The following is a 22682-nucleotide window of genomic DNA, read 5'->3' as shown; positions in this document are numbered from 1 at the left end:
ACGCTGATCAGGGTAATAAATTTCAATTTGATGAACAAATTTCACGAAATATGCGCAAGCAAAATTACTTGGGCAAATCGATCAAGAAAAGTGGTCATCAAAGATCCACTTATTGTTAATGGGAGGTAACTTTGATATTACTCTGTACAGACAACAGTTACCTTTTAAAGCCATGCTTTTAGCAGCGTATAAGCCATTCTTCCGTACACATGCTTTATGTTATTTCATTCTTTCATTGAATCCTTTTGCAATTTCCTGCTTGCATTAGGACTTTAGCATCATGATATAACTGAATTCCATGTGAGAACTCATTTGATTTTAGGGCATACAGAGACAGTGATATCAATAGTTCTTGAAGGGAGGGAACTGAAAGAAAGCAAAGTTAGCAAAGTATTCAGCTGCATGTAAATTTTCATCAAAAGATTTATTCTGCCGAATATAAAATTGTATAACTGCTAATTTAAAGTTTAAAACAGATTCAAACTAGAACAAGCACATTAACAAAGTGAAACTTTAATTCCACACATATTTCAACAGAAATGTTAGAATCTGTATAAAAACTATTGGTGTTGAATTGTATTTTCACAAACAATCAAATATTGAAACTAACGTTAAATTAATAGAGAATACAATAGACTAATTCTTTATCTTTACAACTAATTGGGAGAGTTTTAAGTCTTAAAATAAGCAGCACAATGTTTTTAGAAGTCTTCACATTTTGCTTTAATGTTAAAAAGTTGAAAAGACACGCCTTAAGTTGTAAAAATATAGTATTAATCCAGATAACCAATAATAAAGTACACAAATTGCCATGTTTATAGTGGTTTATAGTGTTTGATTGAAAATGCATCACCATTTGCCTTTCATCGATCGAAAATATTAATTCCATTAGTAAGAAGAACAATCAAGAAATCATAACAATAAAGATTGTTTGATACAGCCGATATATGGCACTGGATTATCCGAAATATAAGAAAATCGTGTCTGCATCATATCTGAAGCTGTTCAACATGTATTCACTTTGCTATTTTCTTTTTTATTGTTAATCCCACACCATACACAACACAAGACATTGTCTCTATTAATTGTACTTACAGGGATTGTAAGGAGATCTTCTCAATTTTTTATGTGTATCGACACTGATAGCATCAATTTGCACCATACCTATTTTCAAACAGGTATTTGTGGTTAATAATCACGAAGGGCCTAATGTGATAAGGCACATTTTGTGATTAATGACATCATCAAAAAATTTGTGGAATTGCACAAACCACATATGTCTGTCTTAAAATTGGAATGATTAAATTTTATGCTATCAGTGCCTCCAATAGAAAACACCTTTACAATCCCTTTAATTTAACTTTAAAGTATGTTAGTGTTGTTTATTATCATCATATGAATTCAGTATATGTGGTAAAACATCAGTTTAAAATAACATGTGATGTACTTGGTTCACCAATAATGTTGTTAGAAAACTGTAAACTGAATACAAACTAAAAAAAAGTTATGTTTCAATTAACAATTATGAATTCCAAACTCTTCTACCAACATTTAGTACTCTCTACACCACAGACTTCAAGCACATGAAATAACTTTCTCTTCCATGTCTAAAACAGATAAAACAATTTTTTTTTAGCTATGTTGTAAATGTGTCACACTTTAACAATTTAACAACATTGAAACTTTTAACAGAAATTTCAAGTTTTGCACTTTCTGGCATAAAATTCAAATTCAAGGTGGATCATGAGCAAAGACTGAATATTTACCAAAGAATATGATATTGCCCAAAAGTCATTATAAACTCATAAACTTCAATAATGTTTGTTATGTCTATATATATATACAGTCAAGTAACCTAATTTCGTGGATTTCCGGAAACGATTAATAATTTACATGAGCGACCTTGCGCGACCTCCGCATTAGTTTGTTTTGATAAACATGGGTTTTCTCTACAATATCAGATAGTAGAATGAATCCAGTAGCTTCAAGCAATGTAAAATGTATTAATGTATACTTTGACAAATACAAAATGGCGGATTTCACTTATTACCAAACGTCACAATTTTTTGTCGGCCGAATTTCCTTATAATCCCAAGCGGTAATCGGAATTCCAAGTGTCATCTGCTAGAATGTAGTCCAACGAATGAAGTCACGTGATCAACTAGCGGATTCCGTGTCAGCAGAAAATTTCTATGGAACACAAAGAGGACCATATTCTTATGTTGTTTCAGTGACTTTTAGCAATAAATCACGCTACGTATCTTATTTTGTCAGTCACTATTTTTTTCTTAAATCGTGGTTCTTTGAAGGAATTGTCACTAGTTATAATGAATTGATATTAAAGATAAATACTAAGAAAAGTTAATTATACCACCCGGTATCCATATAACGTGTTTTTCTAGACTTATTTATAGTTCAAACATTGTACACGAAAATAGGTGACGCATTCTGCCGCCGTTGCCGAGTTGGTTGCTCATGAAATATGGGTCAAAGTGAAGAATTCATAAAGAAAATCGAAACAAACCAATTTTAATTATTTTGTAGAATATCTGAGGAAACATCTAAGACATAAAAATTTTTTTTTAGTTTTTTTTAACTTTGACGAAATTTGGTGTTGAATCCTTACATCCACGAAAATAGGTTACACCACTGTACAGTTTATTTTTATTTTTTTCGAATTTATGTCTGTATCTAAGGAACTTCTGGTATCATCTGAAAATTGGTCACAAGTTATATTGTTATAAAACTAATTTGCCTGTGACCATATTTCCTGTGATAACACATCCAAGGAGATTAGAGAAATTTAGTGTAGATGTCTTACATTACTTACCTTACTGTCAGGTTTTACTTTTAGAACTATCTAAATCTTTCTTTCTTTTACCCTTAAAATAATATATTCCTTTTTATTGTGTTTAAACGTAATAATAATAATAATAATATCATCTTTAAAGTACAAAATTGAATCCAAAATAAATTACTGAGAACATTAACCTTGCTCATAAATAGTAAAAGTGATGTCAGACATAACTGGCAAAACACCAGTAAAAAAATACAGTGATGGGTGGGTTTTAAATCCCGACCGCCACAACAGTTAATATAAATTTGCGCTAATCAGTTTTGTTTATTTTAGAGATCACAGATTTCATACAACGAAACTAAACATTTTAATTTTTGGCGGAATTTTTGGTGACATCAATATTATGGAATCATAGATTTTTTAAAAATGAAAATGATAGTTTTGAGCTGATGATAAATTTAGTATCTTTGACTGAGGTAGTATATCTAATTTTCAATCATACATAACAATTATATAACATACAAATATTGACCTACCTTGTGTTGAACACATAATAAAGAAAAATTATCTTCATCTAAGTAACATTCTGGAAATAAAATGACTAAATGAAAGCCTGAAACAAACTAAACACAAGACTTGAAATTTTCAAATACCAGGCCCTGCTAATTGTTTCCTTTAAATTAACCAGTTTGATACCGGTAGTAACTCTATTATTGTGAACCCCCTAAAAAAATTTCAAATATACACAGCTTATCATTTAAAAGATAGCTTGCCAGGCAAAGTAATATACGTCCACTGGTAGCTTTGATTTTGAATAAAAATATTTGGGAGTACAGTAAAATTCCAGTGTGAAATTATCAACCTTCAGTTATACATTTCTTTTGAACTCTTTGGGGCAATACTGAATAATAAAACCAAGTTTTGTCAAAATCCTGGAAGAATCATGTCTTTTAATGTTTAAGAGCTAAAATTGGAAAGCGTTTTCAAGAATGAGGTGACGGCAATATACGCCCCACATTTCATTTCATTTTTCAAAAAACCTTTTAATTCACTGTTAAAATCAATGCTCATGCCCTTAGACGATAGTGTGAATGAACAAACTGTAATGGGTGTCAAGAATAAATGTTGAGAAATGGTATGGTGATAACAAAATCAGATCTGGAGGCTCCTGAAACAAGTACAAATATTTTTGTAATCAATTTCAACTTACTTGATTCAGCAGCACACATAAAGTGAAATTTCTGTTCACAACCCTTGTGTAAACAACCAATCATGGCACCATTTTCTTTACATATGGAACATACCTACATAAACAAAGGATATAATAAGGCAAATGTACATGACAGGAAAGATGTATGAAAACTAACAAAAACATTACTCCTTTTTTTCGAAATGCATAACAGACTACTAACTGTAATCATCTTTAAACAAGCAATCAAACTGAGTTTTATCAAAATCAGATAAAAACTCGAATTTTTATCAATAAGTTATAAACATTAGAGGCATCAATACTCAACTTACGGAAGATGATGCTACTTTGATTGCTTCTTCCAGACCATAGATTTTTGATCCAACAAGAAATACTCCATCAGACCACAAGGTACAATTTTCATGCACCCACACTTCATTAGGTTTAGTATCAGAGTCTAAAGAATGTCTGTCTTTAGATTTTCGACGTTTTCTCTCAGGAACAATTTTTGGTATTTTAGCTTTATTATCGCCTTCTACTTGTTTTTTCACTAATGGAATATGACAGTCAATGTAATAAGGTCCAAATAAATCACCTAGAAACTTATAACTACTACGTTTACCACACAATGCACAAACCCAATTGCCTTCATTTATAGTTTGTGAATGGGGTAACATAATGGACTTATCTGAAGGCAAATTAGATATTTGAATAGTTGAAGAAACAGGACCTTTATTTTTCTTCTGTTTCATATCTTCCTCTTCATTAGGGTGTACGTTATATACAGTTACAGAAAAAGGTTCACTCTTACTACCTACAAGTCTAACAAATGGACTAACATTCTGACTGTGTTCACTTTTCTTCTTATTTTTCAAAAGACTTAATGTTTTCCCAAAATTCATGTCTTTAAAATGTTCCTTGCTGTCTGGAGTTGGGTTTTTCTTTTTATGATTCTTTCCTGACTTTTTACATTTACTGTTTCTAAAAGAGTTTGTCATTGATTTAGACTTGTTTGTTTTTTTATTTGAAGAGCTTGTAATTGGCTCAGACTTCAGAATTAATGAAATGTCAGAATTTTTAATAGGAGAGTTGGATTTTTTAATTTGATGTTTTAAAGTTGGTGTAGAGGTTGAAGGAAGTTTTAAATCTATTAAAGGTTTTTCATCATCACTTGAATCAGTAATTTCAACCACTTCTGGTTCACTTTCACTATCTACTTTTGGTTTCTTTACAGTTATAATACTTTCAGCAGAATTTCGCTTCCTTTTAAAGTTTTCATCTTTAACAATCAAAGGTGTAGAACTTTGCGAAGGAACTCCTTCACGTTTTAAAATAGGTGGTGTATTTCGTGGGTTTTGCTTGCCATTTCGATTGGGTGATAACACTTTACTTACTGAATCCAAATCTGAAGGAACATTACTCTCAGTTTTGAATTCAGTTTTCATTCCAACTTTAGATTGAGTTTCTACAGTGGACTGTGAAAAAGCATTAAGTTTATTACGTAATTCATTAATATCTTCTTCATCATTCAATAAGTCATCTTCTTCCAGATGGTAATTCTCCTCAACCTCTGAATGAACTTCAGATGATCCTTCACTTTCCTCTTCTTCAATAGTGAAACTAAAATCTTCATCGTCACTATCATCACAAACAATCTTAGCATTCTCATTGTTTTCATTATCAGAATTATTTCTCATTTTCTCTACACTACTACTTGAGGTGGTTAATCTAACACGAGAATATGTGTTCACAGTATCTTTACGCACATGTAACTCTTCTTCACTTTCTTCACTCTTAGTATCAACAGGTGATTTAACAGGGTTGGTTACTTTTTGATCATTTACAATTGATTCACTATCAGATTGTTTCACACTAGAATTATTTTCTAGTAATTTTGAAGCACCATCTACTGAAGGTCCTCCACAAAGATCATTTTTGGAATCGGATGGTACATTACTATCTAACACATTACTATCTAACTTATCTACAGAAGGCTCCATTGAGCATTCCAATTCAGAATCTGTTGTCACTTTATTTAGTTTATCTCCTGACAAAGTTTTTACTGAACTGTCTGCAGATGGATCAGAGGGCTTTTGATTGCCAACCTCATCTACAGGTGATTCTATTGAACTTTTTACTATACAGTCCCCTATCACTTTGTCATCTAATTTATGAGCTGAAGTTTCCAGAACAGTTGAATTTGTTGTCAAAAGATCATGAGGGCAGTTTGTTTTTGCACTTGTTTCATGGTCAGATTGTTTCGGTATTATTTTGTCACAACTAGAATTGTCTTTAATATTCTGATCTTGTTTATCAATAATTTTACTGTCTTCAAAATCATTAACTTTTTCCTCTACCTTATCCTGTAATGACTCGTTATAAGCATTCAGCAACATTTTCTTTGGTGGGGACAATTTTTGTTTGGTTTCTATTGATGTTTTTAAATGATCCTCTGCAACACCATTTGGAAGTGTGTTTGGAGTGTTCTTCCTAACAATTATTGTTTTATCAGCAGTTTTTGATTCTAACATTGTTCCTTCATTAACTGGAGAAACATTTTCAGACACAATGTCACTGTTCTTTGTCTCATCACAATTTTTACCATTTAAACAAGAACTTAATGGGCGGGTTTCTGCTGGACTGCTTTGATTAGTGCTTCCCGCAGAACAGCTGCAATCCTTATTAAGCCATTCTGCAGAGCTATCACAGTTTTTTGAATTGTCATTAACTTGGGGCGAAGACGAACAAGCATCATTCACAACACTCTTCGGATCAACAACCCGACTTTCAGGAAGCATGACGAGTTTTTGTAAAGATTGAAGAGGGTTGACAGGATCAGATTGAGAATATGAGACCTTGTCTTTAGTTGATTCAGTATTAATATAGGATACAGGTGGTGCTGGTGGTGCAGGTGGACTATAGTGGTTTGTCGGACTCTGAACTCCTATATTAGGTGTGTGATAAGGAGAAGTTGTATGACTACTCCCATGGTTTGGTGAGTAATGAGTTTGTACTGGTGACCTCATGTTAGACATCCTCTGAGGCGATGAATTGACTGGCTGTTGCTGCTGAGAATGATGACCATGGCCATGGCTAGGTGACCTCATTGGTTGATGTGGAGAAGCCATTGGTTGAACACCACATGGTGACCTCATTCCACCACCAGGTGATTGAGCTGGTGATCTCAATGGACTATGAATTGATGACGGACTAGGTACACTCTGACTGCTATGATGAGATACTGGACTCTGTAATGGCATAGGACTGATAGGAGATGTTCGAGTAGCCTGCTGTTGAGGACCAGCATTCATGGCATTTGAATAAATTCTTTGTTGGTTCATGGACATCATATTCTGACTGGTTTGATTTGGTATGTTGTAGTTATGTGAAGGTTGTGGAACATGATATGGAGCTGCTCTATTTTTATTCAAAGGGACCTGAACTGTTTGACTTGAAGGGTAAGATGAAGCCATTTGTAAAATGTTATCAGCAACTGCTTGTGGATTAACATTGTGAATCATTTGTTGTCTGCTGAAATGATGCTGCTGTTGCTGCTGCTGTTGTTGCTGTTGCTGCTGTTGTTGCTGTTGATGATGTTGTGGATTGGCAGAGTTATAGTAAGCACTATTTGGCTGATTGGAAGAGAAATATTGTTGATTTCCATACTGTTGATGAATGTAATTAGAACCAGGTGGGAACATTTGTTGCTGTTGGTGATGCTGCTGTTGCTGCATTGCCATTGCTTGGTTTTGTTCTGAATACCTGCCATAACCTCTTCTAGTCATGTCAGACTGTGGCTGGAATGAGAGTTAAAAAGGACATCATACTCCTGTGTAGTCATCAAAGTCTATACTATACAATAAGAGGTAGACAAAGTTCTCTTTACGCTATATATTAAATAATTATATAAATAATATATGTAAGCTTATTCATTGTAGAATATCAATCTTGACAGCGTTTTTAGCCTATGATATTATTATCATAAAATATGAAACAAGTATCTTATCTTCAATATTTTGAAAATCAGTTCAAAAATAGCACAGCATTTCCAATAATCCAGGTTAAAATTTAAGGAGATGTGGCCAGATGGCAGATAGATTTAATGAGGAATTTTACACGCAATAATAAATCTGGTTGAAACCACAAAAGCTCTGATTGAATGCAACAATGACAATTACCTCTTCATACTGTTTTGGATATACTGAATTTGGATTATTCTGGTTACTATTTGAGCCATAAGTGTAATCATCTTGCAATGCAGGGTTTGGTCCATGTGATTGTGGATAATTTGTAGTCATGGCTACAGATCTTAAAGCACTGCTTGCAGGATTTACAGGATTATCACCATAACTTTGATTAGTTGAATGCTTTGCTACTCCAACTAGAAAAAAAAGAAAACATTGTTATTAATTTTATGATTGTAACAGGAATGAAATCTCGCAATGAAATAAAATGGGGTTTTATATCCTACATTTCTGCTTCGGATTTTATCTCTGATATCAATCTACATTAAGCAATTATTATTCAAATGTAAATGTGACACAACCATAAGCATGACATAAGAATGTGGGAAACATCACATAACATTATTATGTATGTAACAATTATGTATAATTCAAAAACTAACCACACCAATGTATCTGCTTATTCAAAAAATATCTATCATTATCAGTTGCAAGGTGGAACCGGGGTAATTTGATACTCCATGTCCAAATAGAAAGATGTGATTGTGGGCTTCTATATCTATGATCTGTAACATTATGCTTTTACCTGACATGGTTTGTCGTAGAACACACACATTTTCTAAAATAAGGTCACAATGATTTTGAGCTACACCCATAGCTTGTAGTTGGTGTGGTTGAAGTTGACATACCTGTAAGTAGAAAATGATAAAAATACAATTTGTCCAGTAAAATCATAATGATAACATTTATTGTCTTCAAACCTATGGTCCAAACAAGTGTAAAGGTATTGTTCAATTATTTCAAATTGATGCTTCACAGACAACAAATCTATGATGTAGCTTACAACTTATTTTTTTTTCAATGCAAAGACATTTTTCGATTTCTCTGACAAACATTGAAATAATACCATACCCATACTAATATACAGTCAATAGATTAGTAAGTTCGATTTCACAGATGAAGGTGCATAGAAATTATATAATCTGCGTAAGGAGGTTTAAAATAATCACTGTATATTTAGGTATTTTATTAATTTCGAAATAACATTCGGGCAGAAATGCCCCGGATTTCCCCTTTATAGTTTTTACTAATAATACGACTCAGAAGCTTACTCACCGATTGTAGAGTTTTGAACCCGAATGAATCAAAAACGTTGGCATAATGTTTGCACATAAATGTTTCTAGCCATCTTTCGACTGGTCCGGACATTTTAAGCACGTAAATAGTGTCAACAATTGAAAGAAATTAGGAGAAAAGGTCCAAAATAAATTTTTCATTCTCCGCCATGCAAACCATCATGGCCGCCAATCACGTGATTTGAATGCATTTATATAATCCGAAAAACTCCCTCTACAGTGGTGATAATATAATTCTTCCATTTAAATCAAAAATTGAACGAGTCTTTTGAAAACATTAATTAGAATAATTATTTCTGGTACTTCAGAAGCACCGACGGTCTGGCAGATGGTTCGATAATGATGACTTTAAAGATGTAGCCTAATAGTGAACAGTAGGGTAGGGAAAAATGGGTTTGTTCAGCAACATGGAACTTATTGCTGAATTTTCATCTTCCATTTCAAAAATCTGCAAACAAAATTTTCAACTGTATGCCATTTCTCAGTTTTCTCTTAAAAAAAATCTTCAGGCACATGGAAATATAAGTTTTGTCGATTTTATATTTGAAATAATCTTACTTCCCCCTCTGAAAGGTTAGAGTCACATTTAAATAGATGGTTGAATATTAGACTTCCTCAACAGTTATCACTTAAATACAAGTCGCAAGGATAAAAGTGTCAAATCTGGTTGTGCTACAAACTATTCACTAAAAAAGGCTAAGAAACTGAACTGGACACATTTCCATCATGGCACAATGCAAGGCAATGTCTTTTCTTTGTCAGAGCAAAAAGGTCATAAAAGGGCATAAAACAACAATAACATTCGTAACATTCACTAATAAAACTCGAAATCCAAAGTATAACATTGTTTAAATACATAGCAAATTAAAAATAGAAAATGGATGAATTTTATTTTTCAAGAAAACAATAGAAATCATTTTAATTTGTATAGTAAGACAATATCTGTATCTGGCATTATTTTTTCATTCAGGTGAGGGTATAGCTAAAACCAAGTAGAACATAACATCTTTTGCTTCATTTTAATAAAAAAAAGTTTTAGTTAAACGTATTTTTTTAATGATACATGTTTCATTTGAAAAGAACAGGAACTACAATTCACTTAGGATAGTCTTTAGTCTTTATGTTTTGCGTATAAGTTGAGGAAAGTACTAAGCACTCTATTTTTTGAATATCTGTAAAACATCTTCATCATGCATCTTATGATGTAAGCCACAATGTTGAGGATTGTATTTAACACTTGTTCCCTGAAAAAACACAAATATGTGGGCTTAATATAGAGTTGGCAATATTATTGAACAAAAATGGTATGAGAAAAATAAAAGGACAATACAATAAGGCTTTTTTCCTATACCGGTATACCGTTGTTATGTTATTGTGAAGATATTTCCTGATACCAGATGTAAAAAAGACGATATCAATAGATTTAAGCAGAGCTTAACCTCATCAATTTATTCTTAAATTCAGTCGGTTATTTTATGCCGATCAGTTTCAAAACACTTTAGGGATTATATTTCATAAAATAAACCAAAATCACTGTTTAGAAACTAAAGATAGCTTGCCAGGCAAGGTAACATACGCCCACTGGCAGCTGTCAGAAATGATTAAACAGTCTTTAGTGAATTATCCGATCATCACGAATATCAATAGGGATCATCTTCATAACAACATTGACATACAAAATAAAAATCAAAAGAATCCATAAAGAACTGTAGCCTGTAGAGTGAGCACGAGCCAAATGTGAACGGACGGACGGACGGACGGACGGACGGACATTACAAAATACGCCCATCTTACGTGTGGGCGTATAAAAATATGTAACATAGCTCCTTAGAGGCTTGCCATAAGACAATTACTTTCTATGACGCTGGGCTATTTAGTTACAATTGAATTGCAAATAAGCCTTTAGCAATTTGGTGAACCTCACTAGGGCACGTTTGTGACATTTTGTGAAGGTTGGTATTCAACCTCTTTCAGCCCATAAATCTCCTTCCTACAATGTATTGGTTCTTCGAGTGCATGTTGTGTTCTTTTCGTGTTACAGCACACTCTTGCGTTTTTTCGTTGAATTTAATAAGGGAATGATATCACAATGTGCATTATATGCATAACAACAGGAAAACAACACTAGGTACTCTTCAGTTTGATAGACAAAAATATAATCGTGTCTGATTTAGAATAACCCATCCTCATCAGCTTCCTGGCCAAATTGCTTGGGTTACTTAGTCATGTCAATATCAAAATTTGACATTGTGTCCTAGATCTTGGACCTCATGCGCCAGTTTTCAAATATTTATAAGCAGAAACAATAAACGGGATACTTTATAACATTACAAAGAGTTTATTTCTAGAAATTTTGAACATATCGTGATAAAAAATTGTCTATATCGCTATACACAAAAAATCTCATATCGCCCAACTCTACCTTAATATAGCATTAGAGTCCAAAATTGGTAAAACGATTCATATTTAATATCACAATTTTGTATCATTAGAATATCTGGAATTCAAACAATGTGCAAATAAGTTGATCAAAAAAGCACCCCAATTGATAATCTGGGCAATTTCTACTCAAAAGTTATCATTGTTCCTGGCCAAATGATACTTGTTGAGATGTTACATACAAATTAACTTTATTATATACTAACCCATACTAATGCAACTTTAAATCGTTCAACTAATGATCTGTGAATAGAGTGAACCTGAAAAAGATTAAATTGATTATATTTCAATTACCTTATTTTACTATTCTAAACTTAACTTGTAATTGGTTAACAGTACCGAATCAGAATTTCAGTTTCAGAACTTGGAGCAGCCAAGAAAGAATATAATAATTAATACTCATACATACTACATGCTCTACTGTGCAATTTCTTCTCATAATCAAACCATCTTCAAAGTCAGGAGCCTCTATAATTTGATAAAATATTTTGAATGTTAAATGCAGTTTCAAACTCACAAACTTATTGGTGACACATCTAGGTAATAATTGCAATACATTATGCAATCTGTAGAATGATTCAAATGTCAGCTGACGCCCCTTGCAGCAGCTGCAAAATCAATCTTAACATTTGTCTCTACAAATACGACAACTAAACAATATCACATTTTAATTACCTACCTAGAGTATATAACATGGAAGCAATTTCACTTTTTCCCAAAGTTTTCCTTTTGACAACCATCAATTGTTAAGACAATTCACAACTTACCACTACGTTTTTTGGTAAATATTCGAATGAGATCTAAATGTTCCCATACCATTTCTAATAAATAATCCAGATTTAATTTCATGTTACAACTGAAATAAGAATGATTTAATATATTTCTATATTGCCATACATCAAATCATAAAATACCTTTGCATCATTTTGAAATACAAAGAACAAAACATAAACCATGTTCATGTCTGATGTTGACGACATTCAACATTAAGTTAAATTCCCCTTCATAAAAACACCTGGAATGGTATAGTTATAACAATCTTGGTTTATATGTGGCGATTGTTTGTCAAGTAGTTCTAGCGTTCAAAACAAGAGTGCAATTTTATGCAGATAAAATATTCACCTGACTACAACAGAATGGGGTTGATGAGCTAATCTATCTACTTCCTCTATTGATATCTGATCTATTTTATTATATACCTAGAAAAATAAAGTCCTTTAGCTTTATTTCATTTTTTTAAAAGGAGAGTTGTCTGATAAGCTGATAGAGCTCAGTTTCAGCCATTCAGAAATAAGTGACTGTTTAAAATAAGGCACTGAATGCACTGGAAACACTGCCTATAGGGGAACGAAGAAAGGTGTTCTTGGCTCTTTATTCTCCATGTAGCACTTGCTTTTTTTTTAGATAGAAATTTTTGAAATTGGTTTAAAAAATGATTATATTATTATTAGAATAGTAGCTGTAAGACTGTCATGAATGTGGTGGAATTACATTACATTTCACTTACATATAAACAGGGTAGATACACTCTACTACCTAATAATACATCAACAAATTCTTCTGTAGTACAATCATCTCGAAATAATATTTCAGCATTGAATATTTCTTAAAAAGTTGTTAAGGCTAATTTTTTTGTGTATTAATATAATAGATTTATTTCAGACTTCAGTGTGTATGGCAGTAGTGCATTAGACATCTGTATACCTATATTGGCTGTAACGTAAAAAGTGTCATTAAAGGATACTAGCATCATGTAGAATAAGTTGTACCATTCTTTCATTACACTTAGTTAATGGTACTGTTGAATTGAAAGAAATTCCTCCTCCTTTCTTTTGCTGAAATAAGACATAAGTCAAATTTTGCATAATAATGGTATAATTTGAATTATTTTTTACACTATATAGCAAAAACAAATCGAATACTGATCACATACCTTGAAATATATATTTGGTCTTTTACTATTCAATCTTATACCAACAGCTTCTAATTCTTTTTCTAATAATTGTCTAAAATTATCAAAAAATAAAATAAATTCTGTGATAACAGTAGAAAAACCATCTGTTATTTTAGTTGACACAAGATAATCATTCTGATCACAGAAAACTGTCACTGTAACAAGAACAATCTGCTCACTATTGGACATTATCATTTTGTATGGTGAAAGAAACTATCTATTTCAATTAACATGCATATTTTATGCTTTTTATCTGAGCAGACAGCAAAGGGAAAGAATGACAATGAAAACTATGTACCTTTGTACATCTTTTTTAGTTGCATCTAACATAATAATGACTAAATCAGCAGTTCTAGCTACAGCAATAACTTGTCGTCCTCTTCCTTTACCTATAATAAATATTGAAATAAATATTCCAAAAGGTTAAAGAAAACCAATGCTAAATTCTGAGAATAATCATCCTTTGATGCATAAACCACTTGATATACTTGTTATAAGTTCGTAACTGTGAACACTAACATATAATGTACGTATTTGAAGCAAATATCATACCTTGTGCAGCTCCTTCTATAATGCCAGGTAAATCTAACAACTGTATATTGGCACCTTTATACTAAATAATAGAAAGATAGCTTGCCAGGCAAGATAACATACGCCCACTGGCAGCTGTCAGAAATGATTAAACAGTCTTTAGTGACTACAGGGTTGCACAATATAGCTAATAGAGTGAAACGTCAAGTCAGACACGATATTTCGGTGAAATATTATCCGATCATCGCGAAAATCGATAGGGATCATCTTCATAATGACATTGACATACAAAATAAAAATCAAAAGAATCTGTAAACAATTGTAGCCTGTAGAGTGAGCACGAGTTGCACAATATAGCTAATAGAGTAAAACGTCAGGTCAGACACGATATTTCGGTGAAAAATTATCAGATCATCATGAAAATCGATAGATCATCATGAAAATCAATAGGGATCATGTTCATAACGACATAGACATACAAAATAAAAATCAAAAGAAACTGTAAAAAATTGTAGCCTGTAGAGTGAGCACGAGTTGCACAATATAGCTAATAGAGAAAAACGTCAAGTCAGACACGATATTTCGGTGAAAAATTATCCGATCATCACGAAAATCATATGGGATCATCTTCATAATGACATTGACACACAAAATAAAAATCAAAAGAATCTGTAAAAAATTGTAGCCTGTAGAGTGAGCACGAGTTGCACAATATAGCTAATAGAGAAAAAAGTCAGACACGATATTTCGGTGAAAAATTATCCGATCATCACGAAAATCAATAGGGATCATCTTCATAACAACATTGACATACAAAATAAAAATCAAAAAATCCATAAAGAACTGTAGCCTGTAGAGTGAGCACGAGCCAAATGTGAACGGACGGACGGACGGACCGACGGACGGGGGGATTACAATATACGCCCATCTTACGTGTGGGCGTATAAAAATAGAATCATAAAATGTAATTTTAAATGCAAATATTACTTTTATAAAACACTGAAAGAGAAGTAGCTAGGTATTGAGAGTAAAATTGAATGTGTGTAAATCCAAAGACATTGGAGATCAACTAATTCTTAAATCAGATCACTTGAATGGTCTGAGTTAAGACTTTCAAAATATTAATAAGACACTTAAAGTAACAACATACCTCTATTACACCAGGAATACATGTTAAAGTCGTAAATTCATAAGAAGCACATTCACTATGAGTATCTGTTAATGTATTCAGTAATGTGGACTGAAAAAAAAGCCATTTTTAGAACAGTTAATAGCTAGTACATACCTTGAAATCTTCATATTCCAATGTACTGGTATTCATTTTCATCATTATGAAAAGTCTGTAAGCAATGGTCATATTCTTACTAAATGCTGGGGTTTTGAATCCTTCTCATGGTAAGGATAAATCTTATGCCAGTGCCAATGTTTCACAGAATCTGCCTGTTGTCAGCTTTCACCCCCTAATATTTAAGTCATAGTAAAAAAAGTATCTGTATCATTCCTCTATGTAAGAAATTAACCATCATACCTTGCCAACTGAAGGAAATCCTATAAGAGCTACCCGAGCATCACCTGACTTCATAACATCAAATCCTTCTCCCTTGAAAACAAATTTATACTATCATTTATAAAACCTTATTGATTCAATCAATTGCTTAATGTCACAATATCAATTCATTACCGATCATGCAACATCAATAATACCGTTAATCCGTTAATCAAAATAAGCCTTTTGTACAATATCACCTTAATTAAAAATAATTTGAAAACTTGCCTTAGCAGAAGATTTTGATGATGGCTCAAGTAATTGTTGACGATATCTGGCTAATTTAGCTTTCAATAATCCCAGATGGTATTCGGTAGCTAAATAAAAAGACCAAATTAGAAATACAGCCATTGATATCTGTTCTATCAAAACTTTGCAGGTAAGTTGGTGGTCACAAACAGAAGATTACACATATATGCAGAAGGTACGCTGACACAAGATCAAAGTAAATTGTCAAGTTATTCAGATCATTTAAATGGGGTCTTCCTATGAAACAAACATGACCATATATCACTCAAGCACCAGTTCACTTATTTGGAAATAAGCCAAAGTTCAGCATGTTGTTCAGAAACATTTTGGATTTGCTAACCAGTACAATGGTCCACCTTTACTAATCAATTATTATATATATCATGATGTTCTATTGGTTCACATGCAGATTATATATTGTAATATTTTGTGTATCAGAGGGTAAATGATGCCATGATGATTAGTGCTGGTACAATATATTGGTAAAATCGATATATAGTGAATCGTGATACATGTTCTAATACATGTATTGTATCACGTGGTATGTATCAATGCTTGAAATTACCAGTGATACCAGACAAACATGTATACATAAGCTTATATAAGAAAAAGTCATCAAAAATGCATAAAAAGTTCAATTTGTGAATGTGAAGGTGGCAACACTGAGCCTATTGACATTAAATTACTAGTAATATTATACCCAATTTCCAAATATACAGCAGTGAAAAACTTATTGAAAGTTTGAAGATAAATTTTTACATTAAATCTATTAGCCCATATCGTACTGCAACTCTTATATTGTGATACATAGTGTATCAGGACATAATTGGCAATAGGCTACCCAGCACTAATGATAAGTTATTGATATCAAATCGTGACTCTACCAAAACATCTGTTTTTTTTATTCCAGCCTCTGATAATCATTCGGACAGATTACAGGGATTCTGTTGAAACTTTATGACACCAGGTAAGCTAACTGATGAATATATACTCATATTGACCTTTTCGAGAACTTCAATTTTATATTCATTCCAAGATGTAGTATCACTTTAACAGGGCCTATATTTTCACCAGTTATGATTTAGACCCTAAAATCATTTGAAATTTTAAGATATTACATTTTGTCATGTATGATGTAAAGTCAAAGAAAATGAGGATGTGGCACATACCATACCTTTATTTTTTTGAGTCCTACCAATCTCCCTTTCTATTTCGGCAATTTTTTCTAATATACCCATTTTGTGTTTTTGTGTATTTTATAGATCTGTTGTCTTATTACTACTCAATCCCAAATATTGTTGTACTAAACTGCTAAAATGTCAAAGGAAAATGACACGAGAGAATTGCGACCTGTTGATGGTTGTTGGTTATTGTTTACGCTTAAAGAATATGTACAACCTAAATTTGGTTCTAAAATAGATAACAAACGTTTTATAAATTGGTATTCATGTCTAATGCTGATAATCAAAGAGTTGTACAGTGTAATTCAAAGAAAAATACGCAGGGAATAAGCTTGAATACTGATGTCGTAAAAAACATAGGTCAAGGTCGATTATGTGACATTTTGTTATGAAAGTATCTCTTCGTTAGTTTATGTTTGATTCAAAGGTAGGCAGGTAGGCGAATGTCCAATTGTTGACTGTATGTAACAAAACTGTGTTTGCATTTGTTAAAATGTATGAAGAACAGTTTTCTTTTGATAATATAGACCGAAATTGAGAACTTTTAGTCCTGATTCTTTCTGAGTGACTACATCATGAAATCCATGCATGTATGCCATGGTCATGGATGGTAGTCCCTATTGACTATATTGTTGGTATTGGTATGGATCCTAGAGCCAAATCAATCCAATGGTTTCTTCGAGACCGGTCAATCGCTACCATCTAAACATTCATAACCATCTGCTACAGGTTTTGCAGACCCACCCCAATCAATCTATTCAATCAATGCTATGCAATCCTTATCACATTTGAAATGAGTTAATAAGTGGCCCCATAATAAGGCATGAGGGTTAGGCCTATGATTGATGAAGGTACACAAATTTGTTGTGCTCAGGGTTAATAACTCAGGATTGTCAGATCTTTGAATAGCATAATGTCAATCGACTCAATCCATATTAATGCTGATTTTACTTTTCTATTTATTCAGATGTATTTATTGAGTGGTTTCAAATTATTATCACACAGATCTGTGATAACTGGAAATTTACTGACATCTGTGTTACGATGTCAAGGGAAGCAAATTCACCACTTGAGAAAGGGCAGCGAAACATTATTTAGATCTAAGCTGTTCAACTGTGTCCGAATTGACAGATTAACTATAATGAGAAATATTCAGAATAGTAATAGTGGACAATCTAACAAAAAAGATACTCAATCTGTACTATTGTATATGTCATCTCTGGGCATAGTTATGTTGGGTGTAGCATACGCTGGTGTTCCACTTTACAGAATATTTTGTCAGGTAAGTAAATGTATCTCCTGATCATCCTTCATAAATAAACTAGTGATGTATTATTTGTGTACTTGTCCAGTACTTGTCCACTACTCTTGATGGTTGCTGATAATTTAGTAAATAATAGTTCTGAAGAGGTCACAAAGCAAGCTAAAAAAACAAAAAGGAGTTACCTCAACTTTCTTTCTTACATGCCAATAATCAGAATGGAAATATGTTTTATAAAAAATGTTTTCACCAGCGAAAAACTGCTTTCCAGCCAGTGTTTATAAGCTTACCTTAATTCATATTATACAGACAGAAAATTAGTCAAAGTTTTTATTCTTTAGTTGGAAGAATTTTGGATAATACCTTCTCTAAGCTTTTAATTTTTATTTTATGTGAAAAGCAAATGGGACTAGGTGGTGTATATGTACAAGAAATTAATGAGAAGAAAGTTGCTACAATGAAACCTGTAGAAGATCGAGTCATTAAAGTTAGATTTGAAGCTGATGCATCCAGTAGGTTACAATGGAATTTCAGACCACTACAAGCTGAAGTAAATGTAAGTTAAATAATTGTAAGACATGCCTTCATCATTATTTGTTTCTAAGAATGGTATCTATTTGCACATTTTGCAGCACAAAAGATTTGTGTACATCGCCAGTTGTTGTTTATGATAAGTCGAGGACGATATTTGGTGGTGACGTGCATTCTGTGACTCATATGATCCACATTCATGCATATATACTTTAGAAACGTACCAGGGGAAATCCATATTGTGCAGAGCAGTAGGGCAACAGTCAGGGACAAAGTTAGATTTGGCTTTTGTCGTAGCAAATATTCTGAAAGCTACCAATCAATAATGGATTAATAATCGAAATATTTCAATTGAGAACCTGGTAAATACGTACCGGTAATTAAAAGATTATAAATTCCTAACTATGATATCGATTATTTCAATTATTTTACCCAGCCCTAAAAGCAACATTAAACAAGGCAATATTACATCTGTTTATCACATCTGAAGATGGGTGCAGAGAAAAAAAAATATGTTATTTATGTTACAGAGTTATCTACCTTGATACAGTGATAACTTATTAATTATATTTTGACAGGTAAAACCGGGAGAAACAGCCCTTGCTTTTTTCACAGCCAGAAACTCTACTGATAAACCTGTTGTTGGCATATCAACGTATAATATCATACCTTATGAAGCTGGACCATATTTTAATAAAATTCAGGTAAATGGTTTAATTCTGTGATTTTCATCGTATTTGTGTCTCAAAAATGGTACTCCAAACACTGATAGAATTTACAGTAAATGTCAGCAACATTTGTATTTCCTTTGAAAACTACGCTCTTTCAATGTAAATTAGAACATTGTTTCACTTTTCTACTCCTCATTTATACATGGTGTTTTATGATTTTAAATACACTGAATAGTAAATATCTCAAGTAAAATCATTGGTATAAAGTGTACCTCAACATTCTAAACGATGAATCTGTTCTTATGCTCTCTCAAACTATAGTTGATAATCCAAACCATTTTCTCAGAATTCAATTTACTACGTTCAGGACAACGTTATCTAGTACCAAAACTCAGTACAGATAGAGCAAAATATTCCTTTATTCCATTTAATTTATTTAACAAACGCCAAATCAATCTGTGATATTTCTTCTAGTCTCACTTTAGTATTGTATATTGTTTGATTGATATGTTCGGCATGTCCAAACTATGTATTACATGTTCCTTTTATTTTGTCAGCCCGGCGATACACAAGAATTCCCAAAAGGGTAATAAAGGTCTTATCAACATCTTTTCCTGTATTTCAGTGCTTCTGTTTTGAAGATCAATTACTGAATCCAAAAGAACAGGTAAATATTATCTTTTATATCTACGGTGTAATTAAGCTTTATACAAACATTGTTTGACTATTTGAATAGGGTAGATGTTAAACTGAACGGATTGACTTTTGAGAATATGATTCTATGTGTCTTACAAATAGTATATGATTTAAATCAATTTTGAACTTTATTTTTAGGTTGATTTACCAGTATTTTTCTATATTGATCCAGAGATGGCTGATGATCCCAGTTTAGAAAATGTGGATGAAATTTTACTTTCCTATATATTCTATCCTTCCAAGCAAGGATTTCAAGTGCCCGCACCAAACTTTCTTCAACCTAAAAATGCTACAGTGACATGATAAAGTTAATCGCTGAAACAGAACTAATGTCATAGATTTTCAATTTGCGTTGCAATTACATTGCCTGACATTTTACGATCTGATGTTTAAGATGCTGTGCGTATTCAACATTTTTTGATTTAGTAATAAAAAGGCTGACAATATCAACAAAATGGAGTTTCACCAGTTACATCAAAGGACTAATTATGATAGCATATTAATTGTTTTGATATTTGAGAGTATGGATTCTTTAAGGACTTCACACCATAGCAATCACCAGTTGCGTAGGGTTGCGAAGAGAATAGCCTCATTTGTTGCGAACGTAACTCACAGTTGTTACATGCATTCGGTATTCATGACCTTTCATTATTCACAACCATATGCATCTGGTAATTACTATAGTGTGAGGGCATTTTTATGATAGTATGCTGATAGTGTGAATAGGTACTATTGTGCACTAAGGGAGACAATTTGATTGTTTGAATAGTTTCAATAATAGTAAGAGATAGTTTTACAAAGATTTATTGACAAATAGCCAAATAAATATAAGAATATATCTGATAAGGCATGCTATTTATACTTGAATAGAAAACTTATCTACCATCGACCATAGGCAAAGCATACAATATTAAATAACTATACGTATGAAATGGAATTGTGAGAACACAAAGTATCTGTATCAAAGTAAATTAAAGGTTTATTTTTTGAAACTAAGTAATTTTTGTTCATATAGCCCAAGGAGTGAAAAGTTTCATTACCTAAATATACTGCCTGATATTTCTGCAAATTTCTGTGGCTAAATTGGTTGATTCTTTGAAAGTATTTACAGGTTTCATATTCGATACATATCAAAACTCCGTAACATGCAATATAATCCATACAGCAAGGTAAAAAGCAATTTAGTAAGTATTTACATAGAAACAGTATTCATGAATTTCATGTGAAATACAGAATTTCAAATATGAAATGTCAAAAGAGAAATAATTTTTGCCGTTGATATATTCATATTGCTAATTAAATGACTTCGAAATTGATAAAGCATCATGCTAGCTACCAATATATATCTTATAATTAACTAGTCATAACATCAGTAATAAGTATATATGTCTAATAATATAAATTAGTATCAAAAGTACCATGAAATAAGTAGTGTATAAGTTTAATATATAATAAAAGCTTGGGTTGATATTGATCAAGTACAAAATGACTATAAAATAATGAAACTAATGATCCAGCTAGTATGAAAGGAATGCATAATTTAAATGAATTATTGAGTCTTGTCTGAAAGGCTACAAACACTACATATTATCAAACAAGTATCTGTAAAAAATCAATTCTTAAACCAGGGAGATTTTGGATGTGAATATGCACTTTAGATCATTATTAAACATGCTCACATTTCTAACATGTCCTAATGCCTAACTAGATTTCCTGATGATCAATCAAAACATGTATGACAGCATACTTCCAGCTCATCTCAATTAGAAATAAATCTCTACAACCCCATTTTCATAATAAAATTACTAAGCTTAGTATTTCCCTCAACTACAGCCTGGTTTCACTATTGTGCATGTCCTAGGTTAATAGTGTCATGTACTACAATTGACTTCCTTTCCAATCTAAATGATTCTTGAATATCATATAATATGTGTCGAGTGTTTGACAGTTTAAGCTTTGAAATAATGATATAAAAGTTACTGTGAGGAAATGCCTCATTCAAAGTTAGAATACTAGTTATATTACATGATTTGTTAATATTATCTACTACCGCTATCATCAGATCATAACTCATTCGTTGTTCCTACTTGTTAATAAATTAGGTTATGTACAATAGATTATGTAAGAAGGGTCTTGTGACACAGTATTTTCTGATTTAAAAAATAAAATTATCACGAACAGAATCCTTAACAAAACAAACAACATAATAGATTAAGTCAAAATATTTCCTTTGAAAAGCTGGAATTGTAATGTGATAGTGATATCAGGTTAAATCAACTAATAAAACTGAAAGATACACAATACAAGATACAAAATT

At 32.2% G+C, this 22682-nt stretch overlaps 3 protein-coding genes across 3 annotated transcripts; 1 reads left to right on the top strand and 2 right to left on the bottom strand.

Annotated features, from left to right (window-relative positions):
- Positions 1-231: 231 nt before the first annotated feature.
- On the bottom strand, positions 232-9379 carry LOTGIDRAFT_229680 (hypothetical protein; the record flags this gene model as incomplete). The annotated part of the gene is made up of 8 exons (XM_009067095.1): positions 232-1607; positions 2831-2882; positions 3334-3383; positions 4008-4101; positions 4319-7783; positions 8165-8367; positions 8757-8859; positions 9287-9379. The coding sequence occupies 7 exons, from the start codon at positions 9377-9379 to the stop codon at positions 2838-2840; spliced, it is 4053 nt and encodes a 1350-aa protein (XP_009065343.1). The 3' UTR covers positions 232-1607; positions 2831-2837.
- An 800-nt stretch (positions 9380-10179) lies between these two features.
- On the bottom strand, positions 10180-17263 carry LOTGIDRAFT_184295 (hypothetical protein; the record flags this gene model as incomplete). The annotated part of the gene is made up of 14 exons (XM_009067094.1): positions 10180-10550; positions 11952-12005; positions 12155-12213; positions 12513-12601; positions 12868-12944; positions 13253-13350; positions 13490-13580; positions 13679-13751; positions 13998-14088; positions 14252-14312; positions 15381-15470; positions 15759-15826; positions 16001-16093; positions 17200-17263. The coding sequence occupies 14 exons, from the start codon at positions 17261-17263 to the stop codon at positions 10464-10466; spliced, it is 1095 nt and encodes a 364-aa protein (XP_009065342.1). The 3' UTR covers positions 10180-10463.
- A 1084-nt stretch (positions 17264-18347) lies between these two features.
- LOTGIDRAFT_155552 (hypothetical protein) lies at positions 18348-20668 on the top strand (the record flags this gene model as incomplete). The annotated part of the gene is made up of 5 exons (XM_009067093.1): positions 18348-18488; positions 18868-19023; positions 19577-19702; positions 20295-20336; positions 20504-20668. 5 exons carry the CDS (start codon positions 18348-18350, stop codon positions 20666-20668), a joined length of 630 nt encoding a protein of 209 aa, XP_009065341.1.
- Between the last annotated feature and the right edge of the window lie 2014 nt (positions 20669-22682).

The sequence above is a fragment of the Lottia gigantea genome, assembly GCF_000327385.1.
Source record: "Lottia gigantea unplaced genomic scaffold LOTGIsca_8, whole genome shotgun sequence".
Taxonomy (NCBI): Eukaryota; Metazoa; Mollusca; class Gastropoda; family Lottiidae; genus Lottia; species Lottia gigantea.
This window is presented reverse-complemented; position numbering and strand designations above follow the sequence as displayed.